Source organism: Mytilus trossulus, chromosome 13 (assembly GCF_036588685.1).
Source record: "Mytilus trossulus isolate FHL-02 chromosome 13, PNRI_Mtr1.1.1.hap1, whole genome shotgun sequence".
NCBI lineage: Eukaryota > Metazoa > Mollusca > Bivalvia > Mytilida > Mytilidae > Mytilus > Mytilus trossulus.
The window spans coordinates 32,293,306-32,315,488 of record NC_086385.1 but is presented as its reverse complement, the minus strand read 5'-3'; the positions used below and the strand labels follow the sequence as shown (position 1 = coordinate 32,315,488).

The window sequence follows — 22,183 nt, the reverse complement described above, 5'->3', positions numbered from 1 at the left end:
GAATTTTGGATCCTCAATGCTCTTCAACTTTGTACTTGTTTGGCTTTATAAATATTTAGATATGAGCGTTAATGATGAGTCTTATGTAGACGAAACGCGCGTCTGGCGTACTCAATTATAATCATGGTACCTTTGATAACTATTAGAGCAATAATGGTTACATCAATATGAAAAAGTGTCCATTATTTACCAAATCAGTAACACACATTTAAAACATATGTAACACATAGTAATTTATGGTATTTGCCAATTATCTTGTAAAGGTGTTAACTTTATTAGCAAAATAGTGTATTGTATACCAAACAGTAAGAATAATGATTTTCATATTTCAAATTAATTTCAAATTAGATGAATGCCACCAAAAGTAACTAAATAACGTATGTTTTTGCTGATTAAAACATAATAAATAATGAACATCAGATGTTGTAATTTTGTAGGTAACAATGTGTATTACTTCTGCCAACTTGCCACATGTTAGGTGAGTTTTTGACTAATTCTAAACCGATTTATATCGTTCTTGACTGGGTAATATTTTTTTTATAATCATTAATGGTTTGTTTTCAGCCCCCCGTTGATTAAATTTAAATGACGTCGAATATCATTGCTCACTTTGAAATTTGTAATAGTTACGTCATTTGCAAGATCGATATACAATGACGCCAAATTAGTAGATACAGATACAACTTGCCTCAAAGTCATCAGACTATGCAATACTCAACATAGTCTCGACCAAGACGATATCTCCATTCACGACATTACAATAATATTCTTCAAACAACTCGGAGGGAGAAATATAGATTTCGATGTAGTAGTAAAATATATGTCTATGTTTTCCTGCGTTTCAGCGTAAGGAGAATGTTACACAAACTTTGTAATGAATCAAACATATTTCCGTATGTTTTTATCTTGCCTTTAAATATTGCTATGCAGTTTGTGCCATAAGAAGGAAAGAACAAGGCAAAACACACACACATATCAATAGCCTTTATTTGAAGAACATGTTATACAGTGAAACCTGGCTTAACCGAACCCTACATACACCGAAACCTGTATCAACCAACAATTGTTCTTAAGCTTCGTCTTATCAAATTGTATGCGCTGTGAACCTGTTAAAACCGAATATCGGTCAAAATAGAACATATTCTTAAATCCAGAAGAGGTTCGGTTTAAACGGTTTTCACTGTACATTGACTATTGTGCAATCTCACAGTTCAAGTGCATACATTTTCCCAGCGTTCACCTCATAATATTTGGTTGGGTGTTGTGTTGCTCATACCTTAGTTTTGATCTAGTTTTTGATTGTAGTGTTTTGTAAACTCTGGTTTGGGTTTGGTTCCTTTTTTGGTTTGTTTTTGCTATGCCTATTTCCGAATTGTTTAACAATACAACTATGCCTTTTTTGACAGTCGTAATGACAATAATTAAAATCTACAGAAAGCAATAGCTTTGTAGGGCAAATAGGTTTACTAAGGTATGCACAAGTCTCGTAATCATAATCCGATCAATTCACCTTGTAATTCACAATTGTTGGCAAATTTATAATGCAAAAGTATCGTTAGCTTTATTCATTTAACTTACCTTCCAATATACAATTGTTGGTAAATTAATAATGCAAAAGTATCGTAATCATAATTCAATTAACTTACCTTCCAATGTACAATTGTTGGTTAATTTATAATGCAAAAGTATCGTAATCATAATTCAATTAACTTACGTTCCAATGTACAGTTGTTGGTAAATTTATAATGCAAAAGTATCGTAATCCTAATTCAATTAACTTACCTTCCAATCATCAATTGTTGGTAAATTTATTATGCATTGATCTGTCTTAAATAAAACAGCGGCAGGAATTGAGAACACTGCTGCAATTAGCCAAGCTGTGGTTACAAGAACCCTATTTCTAGCTTCTATTAAAAAAAATATAAAGAAGATGTGATAGCATTGCCAATGAGACAACTCTGCACACGAGATCAACTGACATAAAATACAGTAGAAGAAATGGAGCATACACTACAAGCACTGGGAAATATTATACTGCATCCACACAGCACGAGGAACAGTCCTTGCACATGTTGCAGTGAATATAAAAAAAGGGGTTTGATTGCCAATGAAACAACTCTTCACACGAGACCAAATGACATAAAAAAATACAGTAGAAGAAATAGAACATTATTGAAATAGGGTATGTAGAGAGCTCTCTTACAAGCAAAAAACCATAAAGGTAAAATTATAAGGGCATATACTATACATGCTATAAGCACGGAGACACATTAAACTGCATCCACACAGCACGAGTAACAGTCCCTGCAGAGAATATGAAAGCTGTGATTTGATTGCTAATTAGACAACTCTCCACAAAAGACACTTAATAAAAGTACAAGATATAAAACACTTATATAATTAGATTGATTAAACATGCCTTTAAAAGTATTTATTAAAATCTCAATCATTAGATTGACTTTGATTAGTTGCAGCTACTGAATTTTAAACGGTGCACTTTAAGTATCTACTAGGAAAATAGTTTATGAGTGACAAATCCATTCAGAAATTATATCGACAGAACAATGGAATGTATTGTAACTGTAAAGTAATGCAAATTTACTCTATGCTTTTAATTATAAAAATCAAATTCAAGATCAGTACCTATATCAACACAAGCAATGATCTCACTTTAGTTTTAAGGTGGTACCTAACACTACAGGGAGATAACTCTGTAAAATCAGCCAAACGTTTTAATTACGTTGTGCTGTTAAGGGAATGTTAAGCTTCTCAATGATCAAAATAAGTGTTTGTCAAACTGCTATATAACCAGTGTAATTTTTCTGATAAAACGGTTGGTTCAAATTTTCTAAAATTTTTATATTTTTGTCAAAGAGTCACAGTAAATACTTTGTCAAAATTTAAAAAAAATTAAACAAGCCAAATTAATTTAAGTTAAAGTGTTGGGTACCACCTTAAATCGATATTCGTCAAGTTTATCTAGGGTAAAGAGTACTCAGTGTTTGATCTTAAATTTGAAAATACTGAGAGGTCATATATTCGCTTGAAATACTGTTATTCAAAAGAACGTATCACAACGAACTACTGGTCATTTTCTGTTTATAAACTATAAAACTGCAAACATGAATAGCAAAGCAAAATCAGAAAATGTTTTACTTTTTGACTTCTTTATTGATTTGCCCTTCACTATGTTTTAGTTTGAATGTTCCTGACAATTTCATGAAGTTATCGTAACAAACACGCTCAAAAGATTTTGTTTAATTAGAAAGTTTCTCTGTAGATAGCTTTAACACCAAAGAAATTTAGGATTTTTATCTTTTCAGGTTGTGGAGTAGGGAAAAACTGACAAGAGTCAAAACAAAAGACGGCGATTGAAGTAGTGCAACATGAAGGACGAGAAAAGACTAGGAACTTAATAAGAAGCAAGTAAGTTTCTAACTTATATCATCTTTTGTGTTTTGAATGATTCAAAAGAGGGACGAAAGATACCAAAGGGACAGTCAAACTCGTAAATCTAAAACAAACTGACAACGCCATGGCTAAAAATTAAAAAGACAAACAGAAAAACAATAGTACACATGACACAACATAGAAAACTAAAGAATAAACAACACGAACCCAACCAAAATCTAGGGGTGATCTCATGTGCTCCGGAAGGGTAAGCAGATCCTGCTCCACATGCGGCACCCGTCGTGTTGCTTATGTGATTGCAAATCCGGTAAATAGTCTAACTCAAGTTATGTCTAGTAGACATGTAATCAACATGTCGAATCATCAGTCATTTATTCAATTGTCTGACATTTTCCTGTGGAAATGTAATTATAAACATGTGTCTACAGCAAAGTGTTGATTCATATATTTTTGTCATGGACTTTCAATCTTGGTCGACAAACAAATTCAAATTGTTTCGTTAGTTAAGGGATTGATCACATGTAATAAACTCTCATGTACTCCAATGAACGTTAATATTAGACAATGACTTCGTTTAGGAGTGCAATAAAGGAAAACATTTTTTCATTTGCAATCACTACATATGTACTTATTATTAAATAGAAAAAAGGTAAACTTACAAAAATACCGAACTTGAAGGAAAATTCAAACGGAAAGTCCCTTATAATGCTTATCAAATGGCAAAACTAAACACCATAAATAACAGTAATATTGCTGACTTGGTTCCGGAATTGTATTATGTATTGGTGAATTAATGGGGTATTATATATAATAAATATTTGGATTCAGAACAATATAGAACTTCACCTTCTTTGGCGACTCCTGTGTGTAGCGTTTTGTATACTTGACAGGACAATCAAGACTCAAAACGTACAATGTAAGGTTATGACAAAACAATTAATTAAAAAAAAAATTCTCCCATAAAAATTGTCTCACCCTTTTGAATTAAATGTAAGTGAAAACATAAATTCGAAATACATGCATTTTCTTACGTAGAAAATAATAGTTTGAACCTGGTTTTTATTACTGACTAAACCTCCTACTTGTATAATAGTCACGTAAGATTTCATATCTCATTCTGTGTTTTAGTGCTTTAGACTGTGAATGTAATCTATTTATAATAATGTCCTTAAAGGTAGATTGTGCCACAATATGAATGGGAAAACAGTATACTGATATATATCGATGTAATTGTATATGGTATGTTTTAGTTGTTGGTGTGTTTGTTGATTCCAATAACTGTCAATTCCTTGAAACAGGATCTTAATATATGTTACTAGAACAGAGTCCAGATAATGATATCATGTCAATTTGCAATGTTAATCGGATTGAAAGAGGACACTTGTGAGAGAAAAAAATATTTGATTACATCTGGTATAACAACATCGAGACGTCCACTTGTAATACAGTGGAATTAAAGCTAAGGAAACTTAGAAATTGTTATATTCATGTAAAAGGAAAACTAAATTAGATATCTTACTACTTGTGGAAAATCCTAATGGTCTAGCTATGGCATCTAATCTATCAATACTTAACGCAACAAGGACGAAGGTTGATCCGTATGTGACAAGGCACTGGAAGAAAGAAAACTGTATTATTGACAAATGTATACTAACAGTAAACAAATGGATTGAACACGGAAATTAGCAATCTTTATTTGCATTATTAGCCGAGTTGCGACAGTGTTGACGCCGACATACAATATGATAAATTACATCCGATCGTCCGGCCGTCAATATTTTAGTTTCCGGACAAAATCTCTTGAGCCTATATATAATAATCTTCACCAAACTTGGTTTGGTCAATGCAGTACATTTTTTGACAGGAGTAACAACGATTTATTATCACTGATTAATAACCCGTAGAGATTTGTAGAATAGATTTGGAAATTTTTAACTATGACCATTATCGTTAATAGTCTTTTGTGACCAATTACGAGACTCCTCGTGAACTGACGAGATATGCTTTCTTCGGTCACGTGGTTCGTCGTCAACTGACCAAATATGCTTTAATGAGTCACGTGGTTCATAATGAGATAACAAGACAGTAGTGTGTGTATATCATAAAGGTTTCGATTTTTACAACCATTTTAAAGAAAAAGTATAATAAACGATTGAAGTCGGGTTACTGTAGTTCTAATGACAAAGGACGAATGTCGGAGGAAAATGTCCTTACCCGTCCGAAATAGTTGCAATAAACCAAGTTTTTTTTTTTACTTTTTGCTCAGTGACTAGTTTTCTATTTTGTGTGTTGTGTCTTAATGTTTGTCTTCCGGTCTTTTACCTTTATCATTTTTTTAAGGTATTTTGTTTTATTGGAAACCGAAATAAGAGTGAACTTTTACAAATGATTGCAAATTATAAAGAACTGTAGAACATTGTGCAACGTTTTGTGATAAACACGCGCAAATGAAAACTAAATTGAATAACTTTTAATTAGAAAATCACTTTCAAGCTGTTATTTCAAAACATTGTCAGTGAAATTAAGCGAAGTAGCTTTTCGTCATGTCGTTGACATTCTGAATTGTCAATACATATCGGAATAATCATCGTCTTGTGTTAGGGTTATTTATTAAAATGATGTAAATGCGGTTCAAAGTGAATTCAGACAACAGTGGTGCATATGTTCAATACGCCTTATCGCTATTTATCCGTCATTACCGGATATCACACAGGTTCCCGTAAAGTTTTGACGTCATAAAATAAAATATCTGACGCCACAATGGTAAAGTGATTGTTGTTGACGTCAAAAGTTCAATCGCAGATTCAGTCTGTATCAACGACAAGGTGTATGGTGACGTTCTGTTCAAAACATGAAGCAAATCAGATGATTATCTGAAGACACAAAGGGGTAAAGGGGCAAATAAAATTACAAAATAGTTAAAACAAGGTGAAAAAACACACTGATTAGATGGAAGAAAAAATGCTGTACTTAACCAAAAATTCAATAGAATACAATGAGTCTACCGTATCGGTTATGATCTCCCGCTCTTCTACCCTGATAACATGTGTTATAAAAATCATGTAAACATACTGAATCTACGAAATAATTGTAATGCCAATCTGTTGTTTAAATGTTTCGACTATCCTTTGCATGGTACTGACAGTTATTTTTAATGTAAAATGTCTACTAAAACTTATTTAAAAGAATTTACAAATGTATGCATTTTAGCTGAGAAATGACAAATTGGAATTGATAAATTTCCGGTTGAAACGTACAAGTATTATGTAAGAGCTCAGAGGTATCTCGTTGGAACACAGAAATCTCATAACCTTTTAGCAGAAATTTAAAAAGGTGATTTTTTGTTCTATTGTTTGCTTCATTTAATTGCTAAGCTCAATATTATCGTCTCACCATTGATATATTAAATTATTGTATTACTTGCATGACCTCACGATTCCTTCGTAGAAATTTAATAAACTTATGTGATCAGACATTTTCTTATGCGACTATTAACGAAGTCTTGCTATGAATATAATTAAGGATAAACAGTCGCAGATCGTTTTTTATGAAATAAAAAATGGATAAAAAAATATTACATCGTTTAAATCGGAAGGTCATACTGCGTTAGGAAAATTTCAAAGAAATATAATTAATTTCAAATAATAGAATTCAATTTTACGCTCAGTTGCAGTGACCTGTAGAAATTAATATGTTCGAGATATTAAAAACATGACTAATTTTCTTTAATAAACTTTAAACGTTTTCTTTAATGTTAAGCATCAGATACACGTTAAGACGATTTCAGTTAACACAGAAAATAATAAATTTTCGATTTACGATGTGTTAACGAAAAAACAATGTACTATAATCACGTGAAGATGATAATTAACGCAACCTTGATTAAGTCATGATCAGATGAATGGTTCAATCAAGGTGTACTTGCAGCGATGTAATCTTAATTTAACAGAATAATTTTCTTTCTTTAATCGCGAAATAATGTCAATTGCACTAAATGTTTTACATTTTATTGTGGTATCTAAGGGAAATATGCATTTTCTCGAGTTAAAATTGTACTTGTTCATTGTAATAATTTCATTTTGAGTCATTGCTTTCTCAATTCAACAGTTGCTAGAATAAAACCTAATTCTTATGCAATATGTGTAATCTCTAGTTCTGTGATTTTATGGGCAAAATCATTTAGCGTAACGATAAGAGTTTTCGATTCATTTATATTATGTAATTACTTCTTGATTAATAGCCTGAAGAAATTTTTATTTTTTTATTTTTCATCTATGAAATTAGGTTCAATTTAATTTGCAGATAAGAAATTAGTATCATACGTATTAATATATGATCGAAAATTAAAAAAAGTCTAAAGGATAAGTTATAATATATCAGCAATATATTTAGGAAATACAAGCCATCGTAACATCTAGGAGAAAAATGTACTCCGTTGGTAGGCGATATTGTAATAATTCTACTTAGAAATGGAACGTTTACAAATGGAAAGGTGAAATATCGTGGATTCATTAATATTCGTTGGATACCAATTTTCGTTGATTTCGTTGGAACAGATGAACTACGAATTTAAATGTTCAAGGAATTACAAATTTTCAAAAGGAATGTTTGCAAACTTTGCCAAAACAACGAAATTTAATATCCACGAATATGCAAGTTTTCTTCAATCCACGAAAATTGGTCCCCACGAAAATAAATAAATCCACAGTAATCTCTTTTGTCGTTAAGTTTAGTTTTCAACCGACCCTCATTGTAAATTGCTAGACGTAAGTAGAAATATAAGGCAGGTTTCTAATCTGATTAAAATTTGTTGCAAATTCTAGGTTTTTCGTCCTTTACTGATTGATAGTTATTTTATCAATCCATGTTGTTTTGGAAATGTTTCGCAACTTGTGGGTAGAAGTTTTCATCCAAACACTTACATATTTAGAGTACGAGTGTAGATAAATAAAGGCAACAGTAGTACAAAACTCATAAATCAATGGAGAACACCAAAAACATCCGGGTTACAAACTAAAACTGAGGGAAACGCATCAAATATAAGCGGAGAACAATTACAAAACTGAAACACAAAAATAAAATGTAACACACACAGAAACAAACTATAATATAACATTGGCGATTTTCCTTACTCCATAGCACTCCCACTACGCGGTAGTTTTCGTCCTGTTTTGAGGTTATGTGATTCATTAAAATTTTGATTTTAACCTTGATTTGAATAATATTTACTGATTGACAGGATGCACATCGCTAAAGTACTGTAGCCTCTCTAAAAGTATTACTTTTTAGGAAAAATAATAATCATAAAGAGAACAATTTCGCTGAATTCCGACGTTATGTCAATGTTCAGATATATTCTATCAATCTGAACATGCAATTTGTTTTCTTCTTTATTAATGAGAATTTTGTCTTAATATTTCAATTTCGAATGGTAGTTTAACGTTTCAGTCACTCAAATTTTATCTTGGTGTAAACAAAAATACAATATAAAATTGAGAATGGAAATGGGGAATAAGTCAAAGAGACAACAACTCGACCAAAGAGCAGACAACAGCCGAAATACACCAATGAGTCTTCAACGAAGCGAGAAAATCCAGCAGCTGGAGGTGGTCCTTAGCTAGCCGCAATTTAAAATTGTGTACTAGTTCAGTCAAAACGGACGTCACACTAAACTTAAAAACATATAAATGACTTAAACTTTGAAAAAAAAAGTCAGAGTATATGTTTGCTGTACAAAATAAACATTTAATCTTGATCATCAAACTAACTGCATGCATCTTACCTGTGAAAATTTAACAATTTTGCAAAGTACTTCGCCTCCATAAAACTGTCCAGCCAGTCGCCATATTAAATCAGGCATTAAACTCACTAATCCGACCAATAAATCTGAAAAGAGGATACGGTACCAAGTAATGTTGAAATAAATAGTAAACAAGTGACAACATAAATCAGGGAGTCGATGAAACTCTTTCTTCTTTGAAAACAAAAGTGTATTCCAGTTTCAATGTTATTCCAGTCTCAAGGTAATTCCAGTTTCAATTTTATTCAAGTTTCAAGGTAATTCCAGTTTAATTTTTATTCAAGTTTCAAGGTAATTCCAGTTTCATTTTTATTCAAGTTTCAAGGTAATTCCAGTTTCATTTTTTTTCTTTGATTATTTGAAAAAAAACATATCAATATATTTATAAGCAAGTGAATAAACTCATCGTAGATACCAGGACTAAATTTAGTATATACGCCAGACGCGCGTTTCGTGTACAAAAGACTTATCAGTGACGTTCGAATCCATGAAAAGATAAAAATACCAAATAAAGTACGAAGTTGAAGAGCATTGAGGACAACAATTCCTAAAAGTTTTGCCAAACATAATAAGGTAATCTATGCCTGGGGAAGAAAAGCCTTAGTTTATCAAAAATCAAAAATGTGTAAACAGTAAACTTATATATATAACTATATCAATGACAATTCATATCAGCACACAAAGTGCTGACTACTGTGCTTGTGATACCCTCGGGGAAATAAATTTCCACCAGTAGTAGCAATACAACCTTTTGGTTTCGATCATCTCAGAAGTGTTTTTTTTTAATATTTTTATAGGTAACGCCCAAAATCAAATATCTTATTTTTATTTAAAACGAACATTACTCAAGATAACGTGGTTCTTCAATTTCAATAAATATGAGTAAAAAAAGTGTGTCGGATATATGTAAAAAAAAGACTCATTACAGATACCAGGATTTAATTTTGTATTTACGCCAGACGAGCGTTTCGTCTACAAAAGACTCATCAATGACGCTCAAATCAAACAAAAGTGTAAAAAAGACAAAATACAGTAAGAGTTGAAAAGCATTTAGGACCAAAATCCCTAAAATTTTTGCCAAATACAGCTACGGTAATCTATTCCTGAGGAAGAAAAGTCTTCGTATTTCAAAAATCAAAAGTTTTGGAAGCAGTTAATAAATAAACATGACCATATCAATAATAATTCTTGTCAACATATAAATGCTGAACACTGGTCTGGTGATACCCCCGGGGAATTAAAACTCATCACAGATACCAAGATTAAATTTTGTATATACGCCAAACGCGCGTTTCGTCTACAAAAAACTCATCAGTGACGCTCGAATGCAAAAAAGGTAAAAAGACCAAATAAAATACGACATTGAAGAGCATTGAGGACCAACATATTTGCCAAATACAGGTAAGGTAATATATTCCTGAGGTAGAAAATTCTTATTATTTCTCAAATTCAAAAATTTTGTAAAATGGGGGGGGGGGGGGCAACTACACGATAATAAGACGTATATACAGTGGTTCTGAATTGATAAATTTGACGACATTCGAATCAATCACTGAAAAATATTTCTTTTTATCTTCATTCAGTCCAGGTTTTGATTTAGTGCGATATAATAAGAGTTGGCTATATATTCAATAATTTTCTCCGATATCTTTTATAGTGATGGTCAGCCTAAACTTCAATTGTACATTTATCAACTGACCATAGTAACAAAAGACTCGAATCTATGATGAAATATAGATTCTACTGATATTATATGTAGACAGTTTTATATCGTATCAACCGTATAATTAATCGGGGTTTTGACCGTAAAAGGCAAACATTAGTGTTTGGCTTTATTGACATCTCAAGAATGATGAATTGTAATCGGCGCGTTGCACAAACATGAAAATTACATTTAACATCAGATAATGACGTAACATCGGGTTGGTATTAATTGTTATGATACAACACATTGTTACTATATAAAAACAATAGAGAGTATTGACAAAAAGATTAAATTAAATATACATAGAAACATATGAATGGAATATCTATACACGAGGCAACATGTGTAAAACTCATTAATTGATAAATTTGATTTTTAAGTTGAGTTGTGACATTTTATCAATGTTAAAGATAAACTATCTGGTATCATAATTAATTTGTCTATTTATTAGTTGACATGCTATTGCTACTTGTATAATTATATAACAACTTGATTCTATTGATCTGAAGAATACAAAAAAATGATATGTTTTTCGATAATTGGTTATCTAAACATTTCTTATCCCTTTATAGATTGAAACTCACTGTAATCAAAGTAAATTAATGTTATTTGTCTATAAAAGAGCCCAATGTTATAAAATTATCATTGATGCAAAATATCCCAACACCCAAAATATTCTACTCGAGAAATCTTGGTTTAATTATTCTATAATTAATTACAAGTTTAATTTAACTATCAATGATTGATTTATATTCACAATTTCCGGTCTATTATCGAACCTCTGGTAAATGAATGAAAATGTGATTGGTTAAATACCGCCTAGTGGTGATTCAGAGTTTTAAATGATTTGAAATGTTTATTTTATAAACAGAATATAATTTACATAATTCAAAATATCTATTGAAGCAAGTATAATAACGAATACAAACAACTTGTTTTACTGCACAGCAAAATATTTGCACTAATTGTTTTACTGCTTAACCGAATTATTTTTACGTTCAACAAAATCCGCCGTGATGTTGACTTTTACAGTTATTGGTAACCATGCCGAATTAATTGTCCCGGACGGAGTTTTTGACGTTTTATGAATATGTTTTGAAAGATTGCAAACTTAATTAAATATTCTCAATTGTTTGCATGTTTACAAGTGACGTGCTTTCACTAGTTCATTGATTAAAAGTTGTATATTGTAAATTTATTTTTAAACTAGTTTGATTTCCTCAGTGAAAACTTCCCTCATACAAAAGTACGTTTTTGTTGTTTTTATGAAAAGATTTTTTCTATGAATATCAAATATATTAATCGTAAAATATCTTGATGCAGCCGTTTGTTTTACATATTTTATTTTTATTCGAAATGTATGAAATACGATTACATTGCATAGGAATTTACTTCTAGTTAATAACATAAAACTGATAATTTCACATGTGAAAACAACTTAAAATTTGCATTTCCTTGAAGTTAATTATTAACTAGAATTGGTGTTACAAAGAACACGAAGAAGGTGTAGATATCGTTGCGCTTGAACAATTGATCAAAGAGATACAGTGCCTTGCATTTTCTATATGTCTTTAAACCCATGTTAATGTGATAAAATAAGTAAATAATTGATGATTTCAAATATCGAACAATAATCAACTCGTGACGCGCTTCTCTGATTTGGAGTGTAGCAATTGCTCTGACACGTTTAATATTTTGCAATTTAAATTCTATAATTATCTACAAATTTGATCGAAAGAACTAGACTAGATGATCATTGACCAGAAACTGACCGTTTCTGGTCAATTATATATCTGCTTGAATAAACACCAATCAATCAATCAAAAAAAACAAATATTTATAAAAAAATAGATATCGTTATTTCCGGTCAGTTTGATGTATTTTGTCACGCATCACTGAACACTAAATGGAGAATGAAATCGGTATAATGTATTGAAACAACGGTATAACCAGAAGTGTCAGTTGTGTTAAATCACTCGTGCTTTTTCGAATATTTGTTGGAAAACCAATTAAGAAAAAATAATATACATTGAAGTTTTAACAGGCTTGATAGCATTGTTACAAAAATGTACAATGAACAAGTCTACATCTTCGTATTGTATATGAATTACAATAACCAACAATTCAAATGAGTTTTTAATAGTCCCATGTTATCGTTGTAGCAATCGGATTGTATTGACTATTCCAATTTACCATATCAATGAAGTTTAGATACAGTCAATTTTCGACTAAGACGAAAGGAAAACATTTGTTAAGTGTAACCAACAAGTTGAAAAGTCAAAATGTGTATGTAATAAACATACTGTTATAAATTTGTTTCACTAAAAAATGTTTGCTGTAAGTAAACAATGGAGTAATTGCAGAATCGGTCGGTGACTTTAAAATAAATACAGGAATTTTAAAGTTTTGAAAGAAAAGTCTTGCCACATATTTCTAGTAAATTCTACAAAAAGTCCTACTCCTAAAAAGAATAACTATTAGAACACTATCGAAAAAAGTTGATGAGGAAACATCGTATCCAAAATTAACAAAAAATCTTAACAACTCGGTGATCCTCGCTACGAATAGAACAATGTAATTGTGAGCTAAGCGAAAATTGTCGAGTATCTACGATTGTTGACGGCTGTTAACGATTAAAAATACTGACCTGCAATAGCTAAATGCATGATGAAGAAGGTCATTCTGGATCTATTTTTAGCTACAGACACAGCTACAAGAACTATGGAGTTACCAATAGTTGTAACCACTAGCAAAAATATCAAGAATGCTAACTGTTCTTCCTAAAAATTAGAAAATGACATATTACAAAATAAAACTAATTAAGATTTGTAGATTTCTATGATCGTAGATGAAAGCGTTGAATAAATAGGGAAAAAAATAAACCTGCTCCCCTGAAGTAAAAGGAATCACACACACACACACACACGCGCGAGCGAACCCGGAAAGCTAATTGAGTTTAAAGGAAATAAAACACAAATATTAACGACGATCCACCGGAAGCAATAAATCTAGCGAACAGATTTCACCCTGAAAACCGCTAATCTCAATTTCCTTATTGTAAAAATTAAGTACTTTCATTCAAAACAAAGCAAGTCAATGGGAAACAAACTAAATTGTTGAAAACGATACCTTACAACAAATATAATTTTGACTTATTAATTTATATACTGTAGTAACACATGATTTAGGTTTATACAGGTGATTGCTAAATTATATTATTTTCCAAAAGTTGATTGATTCAAATGGGAAATTTGTATGAAACGGAATAGCTACCATGATTCATAATTCCTATTCAACTTGATCAAGCCATGGTAATGATTGACAATTGGATTAAAGGGTATTTGCCTTTAACAACAACATTAACAAAGGCTATAAATGAATACTGCTTAACCCAATAGTTTGAACTTTACAAAAAAAGTATGCTTCCGTCTAATGTATGTTTACTGTGCATCATTCTTACAGCAATTGGATATGAATTGTCCCGAAAGGATTTCAAAATCCATTTATTACGTAGTGAAAAATTGCAAACTTGATTAAATTTTCTGATTTTTTTGTCTTTTTACCAGCAAAGTGTTTCTGAGATTTTCATTGGTTAGATATCTGTTTTTGTCAAGTGCGATTACTATTTTCAAACGTTTGCATTATGAAAAGTTTGGAAAAGAAATAAACATTCATAATCAAATCAGGAGTGAAACATACTACTTTGTAGATTTCAAGCATAAGAACGTCAACACTGATCAATTGTAATGTGTGGTATAGATTTCCGGGTTTTCCACAAATAACAACCACTGATTAGGGGAAAATGTAAAATCACAAAAATACAGAAATCCGAAGAAAATTCAAAAAGGAAAGTCCACAATCTTATAGCAAAATCTTATGATAAAACACATCAACCGAATGGACAAAAACTGTCATATTTCTGACTTGGTGCAGGCATTTTCAAATGTAGAAAATGTAGAAAATGGTGGATTGAACCTGGTTTTATAGTGCTAAACCACAAACATGTACGACAGATCAAATTCCATTACATTGTCATCGATGCGTGAACAAATTGTCACAAATAGGGCGCTGCAGAGTGATAAAGGAGGATAGTTTGATATCATTTCGTTTGATGTGTTTGAACGTTTGATTTTTTCATTTGGTTAAAGACTTTCCGTTTCGATTCCCAATTTTGTTATCTTACTATTTAATTGAAAAAAATGTACAAAACTAAAAACACAGAATTATATCAGCTTTGCCATTTTGGAAACAGGTGTAAATTAAGACATGCTCTGCAGAGAAGGTATGCTAACAAAGTCGATTTGGGCCCTTGATTTTGAAAATTGAATTGAATTTGGTATCTTTATGTTTTTTATTTCATATTTTTTTTCTTCTGAACAGTAACATGAAATTTGTTTGCAGTAAATGAAAAATCTGAAACAGTCCCAGTTCACAGTTTGTCTGTCCCTCTGATATTTTGCACCCTCCTTGTGGTTGGTATAAAGGTAAGAACGTATTTATTCTTAACTGATTGATTGATTGGTTTTTGGTGTTTAACGCCAATCTTAAGCGCCACATTTGGACTATTTCGAGGCGGTCAGTTTTTATGCATGGCGGAAGCCGGAGTGCCCGTAGAAAACCACCGACCTTCGATAGAAACAATGATAATCTTAGTCAATTCAGATTGGAGTCAGTATGTCTTAACTGAAAAACAAAATTATCTCAAAAGATGTTCATGAAAAGACAATATAATGGATTACAAATCGGCACATATTTAATTTTGCCAGACTGGTATGCGTAAAATGACAATTCCATGTCAAATATTAGATGTTCAGTTTGTTTGTGACGTGAAATCATATCTGACTTTTATAAGCCTTAATTTCTAGATTATATATTATGCTATTCACTTATTGGTAATACCAACTCCCTTCCAAATTCATTTTAAATTTAAAGGGTTGTAGAATTGATAAATATTCACGTTGAGAGTATATCTTTGCATTGCACTATCCCGCGCATGTTGCGCGGGATAAAATTATCAACAGGCATTCATCAACGCTCAAATTGTCGAGCTAAGCTTTAGACACTACGTCTTCTTTTACTGATGACGGTAAAAAATTTGGGTTTTATTTGCCCTAGGCCCATATGATAATCATGCTATTGCACGAACCCGTTTGGTTTTGTTATGTTTGAAATATGATTAACTTATACAATACATTATTGATACTCAATACTGTTATTAAAGTTCTCCTTCTTCCAAAAAAAAAAATGACCAGAAATATTCGTCAATTTATGAGCTCTTTCACCAAGCCCTTTGGTTATTTTGATAATTCCATATGTGTTTGTCTAGTGACATTCATCTGAGTACGGTGTTTTCTTTCTTTATCACCATTATTTTGTCATTTAACAATACGGTATGATATAGTTAAAAAAAATAGCTTAAAGAAATCTTTATTATAAAATCGAATTATAGCTAGTATCTCTAATAAACAAGCATAATCCTTCCTTTATGTGCAAAATATTTTCTATTTGCGGAGGCAAGCATTTTTCTTAAGAATTAAATTTATGGTTTGGTTTCTTTTAATAAGTTTAACTGATGTCTGAAGCAAAGTAATGAACTTGAATTATGAAGATCAAAATTCGCTTTTCTTTTATCCCGGATATAGAACAAGTAGAAAAATGACAATCCTTATAAAGTACATGTTAGTACAAGATCCAAGAAGGAATATTTTCTTAGTATTCTCGATCAACTCAACAATTAGCAGAGTCTATATGATTAATTAAGCAAGCATTTCTTCATTTAGTGTCATGTATCTGGTTATGTTGCTTGTTCATGGTACTTAGTATGATTAGAAGAGGTTTTGGACCCTTGATTTTGAAAATCAAACAGTTACATGTATATATATATATATATATATATATGTATCTTAAAATCATACAGAGCCTCTAGATTGGTTGACTTTATAATTTAATTACATATTTTTCTAAAAAAAAACAACAATATACATTAAAAGTCCTTGCAGTAAATGCAAAATCTGAAGAAAAAAAATATCATTTCTTGGCATTGATATTATGACATAAGCTAATTCTTAACTGAAAAAAAAGTTTTCTAAAAGATGTTTAAACAAAGATGTCTATTAGAGGGATTTAATATTTATCAAAGGACCCATGCTTAAAAATAAACACGCGAAACGCATGTTTCGTCTACATATGAATCATTGATGACGTGCAGATCAAAAACGTTAAAAAGCAAAACAAGTATGAAGTTGAAGAACATTGACTACCCTAAAGTCCAAAAAAATGTGCGAAATACGGCACAAATTGATTAGGAATTGGCACATTTTTTATTTTGCCATACCGCTATGCGTACGAGGCCAATTACCATGATTACATGTCAAATATGGAATTTTCAGCTTGCTTGGACGTTACATTGACATCATATCTGACTTTTCATGAATATCAGTTTCCAGATTAAATCATTTATTTACTCAACGATAATTCAAGTTCATTTAAAATTCTAAAAGGCTTGTAGATTTTATCAATGTTTGTGTTGCGAGTATATTTTTATAATACACTTGCTTGTACGAAAAATAATTCACCACAAGCCATGCATTAGCGCCTATCACGTGTTATTGAATAAGAAAGCATAAAAACTTTTTTTCTTTTGGGTTAGTGATAACGTCACATTTTTTTTTCTCTCCAGGCCAATATGATAATAATGTTATTACACGTGCAAGTTCGGGACTGTTATGTATGAAATATAGTTCTATTATGGATACAATAAAACGTATTGATAACTAATATTGTTATTGAAGTTCTCCTTCTGACAAAAAAATAATGACCAGAAATCTTCTTCAATTTATGAGCTCTTTCACCAAGCCCTTACGTTATTTTGATACGTCCATATGTATTTGTCTAGTGACATTCATCTGATAACAGTGTTTTCTTTTTGTAGCTTCATTACTTTTTATCAGTTAGCAATATTGTATGATATAGTTAGAAATAGCTTTAGGAAAATCCGTAATTATATTTGGTATCTGAAATAAACAAGTGTAATTACTTCTTAATGTGCTATCTGCTGAGGCAAGTATTCTTTGCGGACAGAATATATGGTTACGTTTCTTTCAATAAGTTTAACTTATGTTTGAATCAAATTACTGAAATGGTTTAAGAAGAACAAGATTTTTTATTCTGGATATAGAACGACAAGTAGAAAAAATGACAATCCTTATAAAGTACATGTTAGTACAAGACCCGAGAAGGAATACTTTCTTACATTCTCGATCTACTCAGCAATAAGCAGAGTCTAGGTGATTTTTAAAGCAAACATTTTTTGTATAATGAATGTGGTTTCGTTTTGTTCTTTTCCATTGGACTTCCGAAAAGTATTTATTATTTTTGTAATTTTGTTTTCTATTTCGTTAATGACTAATTTTATTACAGTAGACAATATTCGACATTCTTCGATACATAACGCGCTTCCGGTGTATCCAAGTATAAGCCCTTTACCTTTGATAACTATTAAGTGCCAGTCTGCCTAAGAATCAGGCAGTGGTGAAAACATGACCAAAAAAACCCACCCAATTTGACATTGATTTCAGTTCATAATATGTAGTTGTGCACAAAAATAACATTCATTTCCATTTTCTGTTCTGGTAATAGAAGATACAATTTGGTTGAAATGCACTAGAAATGAACGAAAAAGGGGAGATAACTCTGTTTTTTGCTATCATTCTAACCAATATTCTAACCAAGTGATTTGATTTTACCAGACACACACAAACGAAAGACAAATACTTTTTAACTCAGGATGATGGTAAGTATTAAAAAGCATGATTAGCTCGGTGGTTTTTTTTCTAATCATGTTTTAATTTTTACATAAATTGCCTAATTCTTACAAAGACTGGCACTTAATACTAACGTTGTCACTTGTTTTCCAATCCATGTATTGTACATTGTATCTATGTACGTATTTATTTATCTGTTTCTAAATATATTTGTTTACTAAATGTTGACTACTGACTGCTTAAATCGTCGCGGTCTTTTGTCAACAGTAATATTACATATTGCTGTGTGTTATTCGATCATATATTTATTGTATTTATATACCATCTTTTCGTTTATTAGATTATGAGGTTTGACAAAGGTGGATGTTTGTAAAATTTAAAATATGATAAAACAGGATGACTGAAATAATATATTCGATAGATTTGCATAATTTGACAAATCAATTTGTGTTAGATAAATCGAAAGCAAGGATACTTAGATGAAATTGTACGTCTAACGACATAGTGAAATTGAATACTAAATACCGACAAGTCTTTCATTAATTTTATTCCTTCATATATATGGTTATTTTTTTGTATAAAATGTATAAATCTCAGCGCCATTTTGACAAGAAGATGACACTCAAACTGACAGGAACTATTGAAAATGAAGCCTTGTAACATAATATCATTACCAAACCCGGAATGACTTGGTAATAAAATCCGAAACATGTCACTTTGGGATATGTAATTTAATTTTTTAGATGTATGCAATTAATGGATATTTGATTTACATACACTAATGTCATCCTGGACGTCATTTGACAAATACAGACATTGACTCTGACATAACAAGTCACTATGGCATAGGAATCTGTTGACCTTATTTATAAATATAATAGGTATATATCTTCATATAATACAGTACATGTAACGTGGAACTTGAAGTTGTTTAAACGTGAAGTCTAAATGTGTTACGTTGAACCTGAACGTATAATATTGATCTTGAAAGTGTCACCTGAACGTATAATTTTGAAATGGAACGTATTACTTAAATATGTAAAATGGAACTTAACGTTCAACGCGGAACTTGAACGTTATACATAGGAACTTGAAAGAACGTTGAAACGTCGACGTGTGAGGTCTTAGGAATTTTAATGTGTAACCGGAAAGTGTAACGTAGAAATTGAACGTATAACTAGTGATTTGTATTATACAACCGACTTAATCATTATCAGATTATCAACTGATTACAAGAGAACCTGCCAGCCATAAAAACTCCGTTTGCTATATAAGCCGTTGAACACGCTAAATTACTACTTGGTGAAAGAAATAGAGAAGTCAAAGGTTTTGTCAACTTCTCCCGAGTTCAATTAACTGCAGGTCATTTTGTGATACACTATGGGTTAATTGAATGGAGAAGTTCTCTAAAAAATTCTTAATTTCAAAATGTCACAGCTTCGTCTGCCTTCTATACATAAATACAGATAGCTTGCAACACAACTTTCTGAAAGATTTTGTCAGTTTCCCGCGGATTTGTCAGATAAACTTATATTTAGTAATCTATTTTGTGATTGTATCAATCGACACATAAGCAGGACGATAACTAGTCAAAGTACATTGTAGTCGTCAGAAAACATAGTGCCAGTGTCATGGCACCCATGAATAATTTTGTGATTTTCTTCTTAAAAATGCAGAAATGATATATATATCTTAACATTATTGTTTTATCGAGAAAAAAAATAGTATCGTTCGGGTAAAAATCGATATATGAAAAATGTTAAATACACCAGGGTTCTCAATAACACACACTAGTCAAAACATTTATTAAATTTTATCATCGGTACAATGACACATTTCGTAATGCAGACATGTTATACGTTTAGGTATTTCACATCCAATCTTGTATGGTAATTTTTTTACAAACAACAAAAAACTGTCAGGATTGCTCTTAAATAGCCAACCACACCTTTCAACATACTTATTAAGAGTAGAGATAGTTATTATACTGTTGTCAGGTCAATGGAAATGACATATTTTTGTATTAATATTGATTCACTCATAGGGTATTTGCATAGGAATAAACACATTTAGTTTTAAACCAGTTGTTGGCATGATACGGGTGATGTTCTTCTTATATATTGATGATGGAATGATTCTTAACCACTAATGGGAGGAAATGTGCTTTTTTCATATGATGAGGCGTTATATTTCAATCAGTGTAATTGAAGTCTGGAGTTGGCATGCCAGAAACTGCTAGTAATCCGCTCTTAATTTATTTATCATTGTTATTTAGCTAAGTTTCTTTTGTAACCTATTCTCACATTGGACATGGGCTTCTTTTAAACTAACTTTTACTGTGCGTTTTTATGAGTGTATGTTTACTCTACATGGACAGATGTATAGGGAAGAGTTGAGATATCACAAACTATTTGTATCCCGCTGCATGTTTGCGCCTGTCCCAAGTCAGTAGCTTCTGAACTTTGTTAGTTTTGTATTATCTTTAATTTTAGTTCAATTATATATTTCCCTGTTGTTGTCTCTTTGACATGTTCCCCATTTTGATTCTGAATTTTATCATAATTGTTGAGAATGTCTTATGCTTGATTTTTATTTTTTTTACAAAAATACTTGGAATTGCATATTGTTTCAAAATTACATTCAGCAGCAACGTATAACATTAAATAGCCGTGTAATTTATGGCAGAATTTGTAATTTATGAAAATTCATATATGTATTGTATGAATTTAGACTCTTATATGTCAAAGTTAGCATGGTAATAATAGGTTTCAACGGACTTTTGATCATGCTCATCAGGAAAGAACCGATTCAGGGAAATTGACAGCACCTCTTGTTTAATAAAAACGTATGTCTTCCTAATATTGGATGAATACTAATCAAGCAATTAAATCTGTCGTGTAAGGTCGTTATATTGTTACGTTGACCAGTCAAAGGGATATTGACACTGCTTAAAGTGCATACAAGGTGATATTTCACAGATCGGGTAACATTATATCTAAATCAAGTAAAGGCTAAAATTATTATATTTTTGATAGACGTTTACATAGCAATATTCATGATGTGGGTTATTATTTTTTTACGTATAATAACACCTTGCAATCTGGAGTCCGTTTCAAGAAAAATAAATTACGACCAAGATTGACGACCTAAGTCATGAACAATTCAGTATTCGTAAGATCAATTTGAGTCGTAAGTTTTTTGTTGTTTTTTGTTTTTTGTTGTTGTTGAGTGAATTTGACTCCTGATCCCTGATTCTGTTTTATGACAACTCTTCAAAAATAATTATAAAAAATATCACTTTTCTACCTTAGGAATAGATTACCTAAGCTGTATTTGGCAAAAACTTTTTTTTTTTAGTTCTCAATGCTCTCTTCAACTTCGTACTTTATTTTGCATTTTTAACTTTTTTTTGTATTCGAATGTTCTTATGAGTCTTTTTGTGGACGAAATGGGCGTCTTGCGCAAATATAAAATTTCAATACTGCTATGAATTATGAGCTAATC

The 22,183-nt window shown here is 31.1% G+C and overlaps 1 protein-coding gene across 3 annotated transcripts in view; it reads right to left on the bottom strand.

The window, feature by feature from the left end:
• The window catches only part of LOC134694808 (cardioacceleratory peptide receptor-like), a 139,684-nt gene that overhangs the window by 6,511 nt on the left and 110,990 nt on the right, over positions 1-22,183 (bottom strand). For all 3 annotated transcript variants that reach the window (XM_063555870.1, XM_063555871.1, XM_063555873.1), the window contains 4 exons: positions 13,564-13,696; positions 9,194-9,297; positions 4,931-5,024; positions 1,783-1,907 (listed from right to left, as the gene is read on the bottom strand). In XM_063555870.1, coding sequence (XP_063411940.1) covers positions 1,783-1,907; positions 4,931-5,024; positions 9,194-9,297; positions 13,564-13,696 — 456 coding nt within the window. The remainder of the gene's footprint in view (positions 1-1,782; positions 1,908-4,930; positions 5,025-9,193; positions 9,298-13,563; positions 13,697-22,183) is intronic.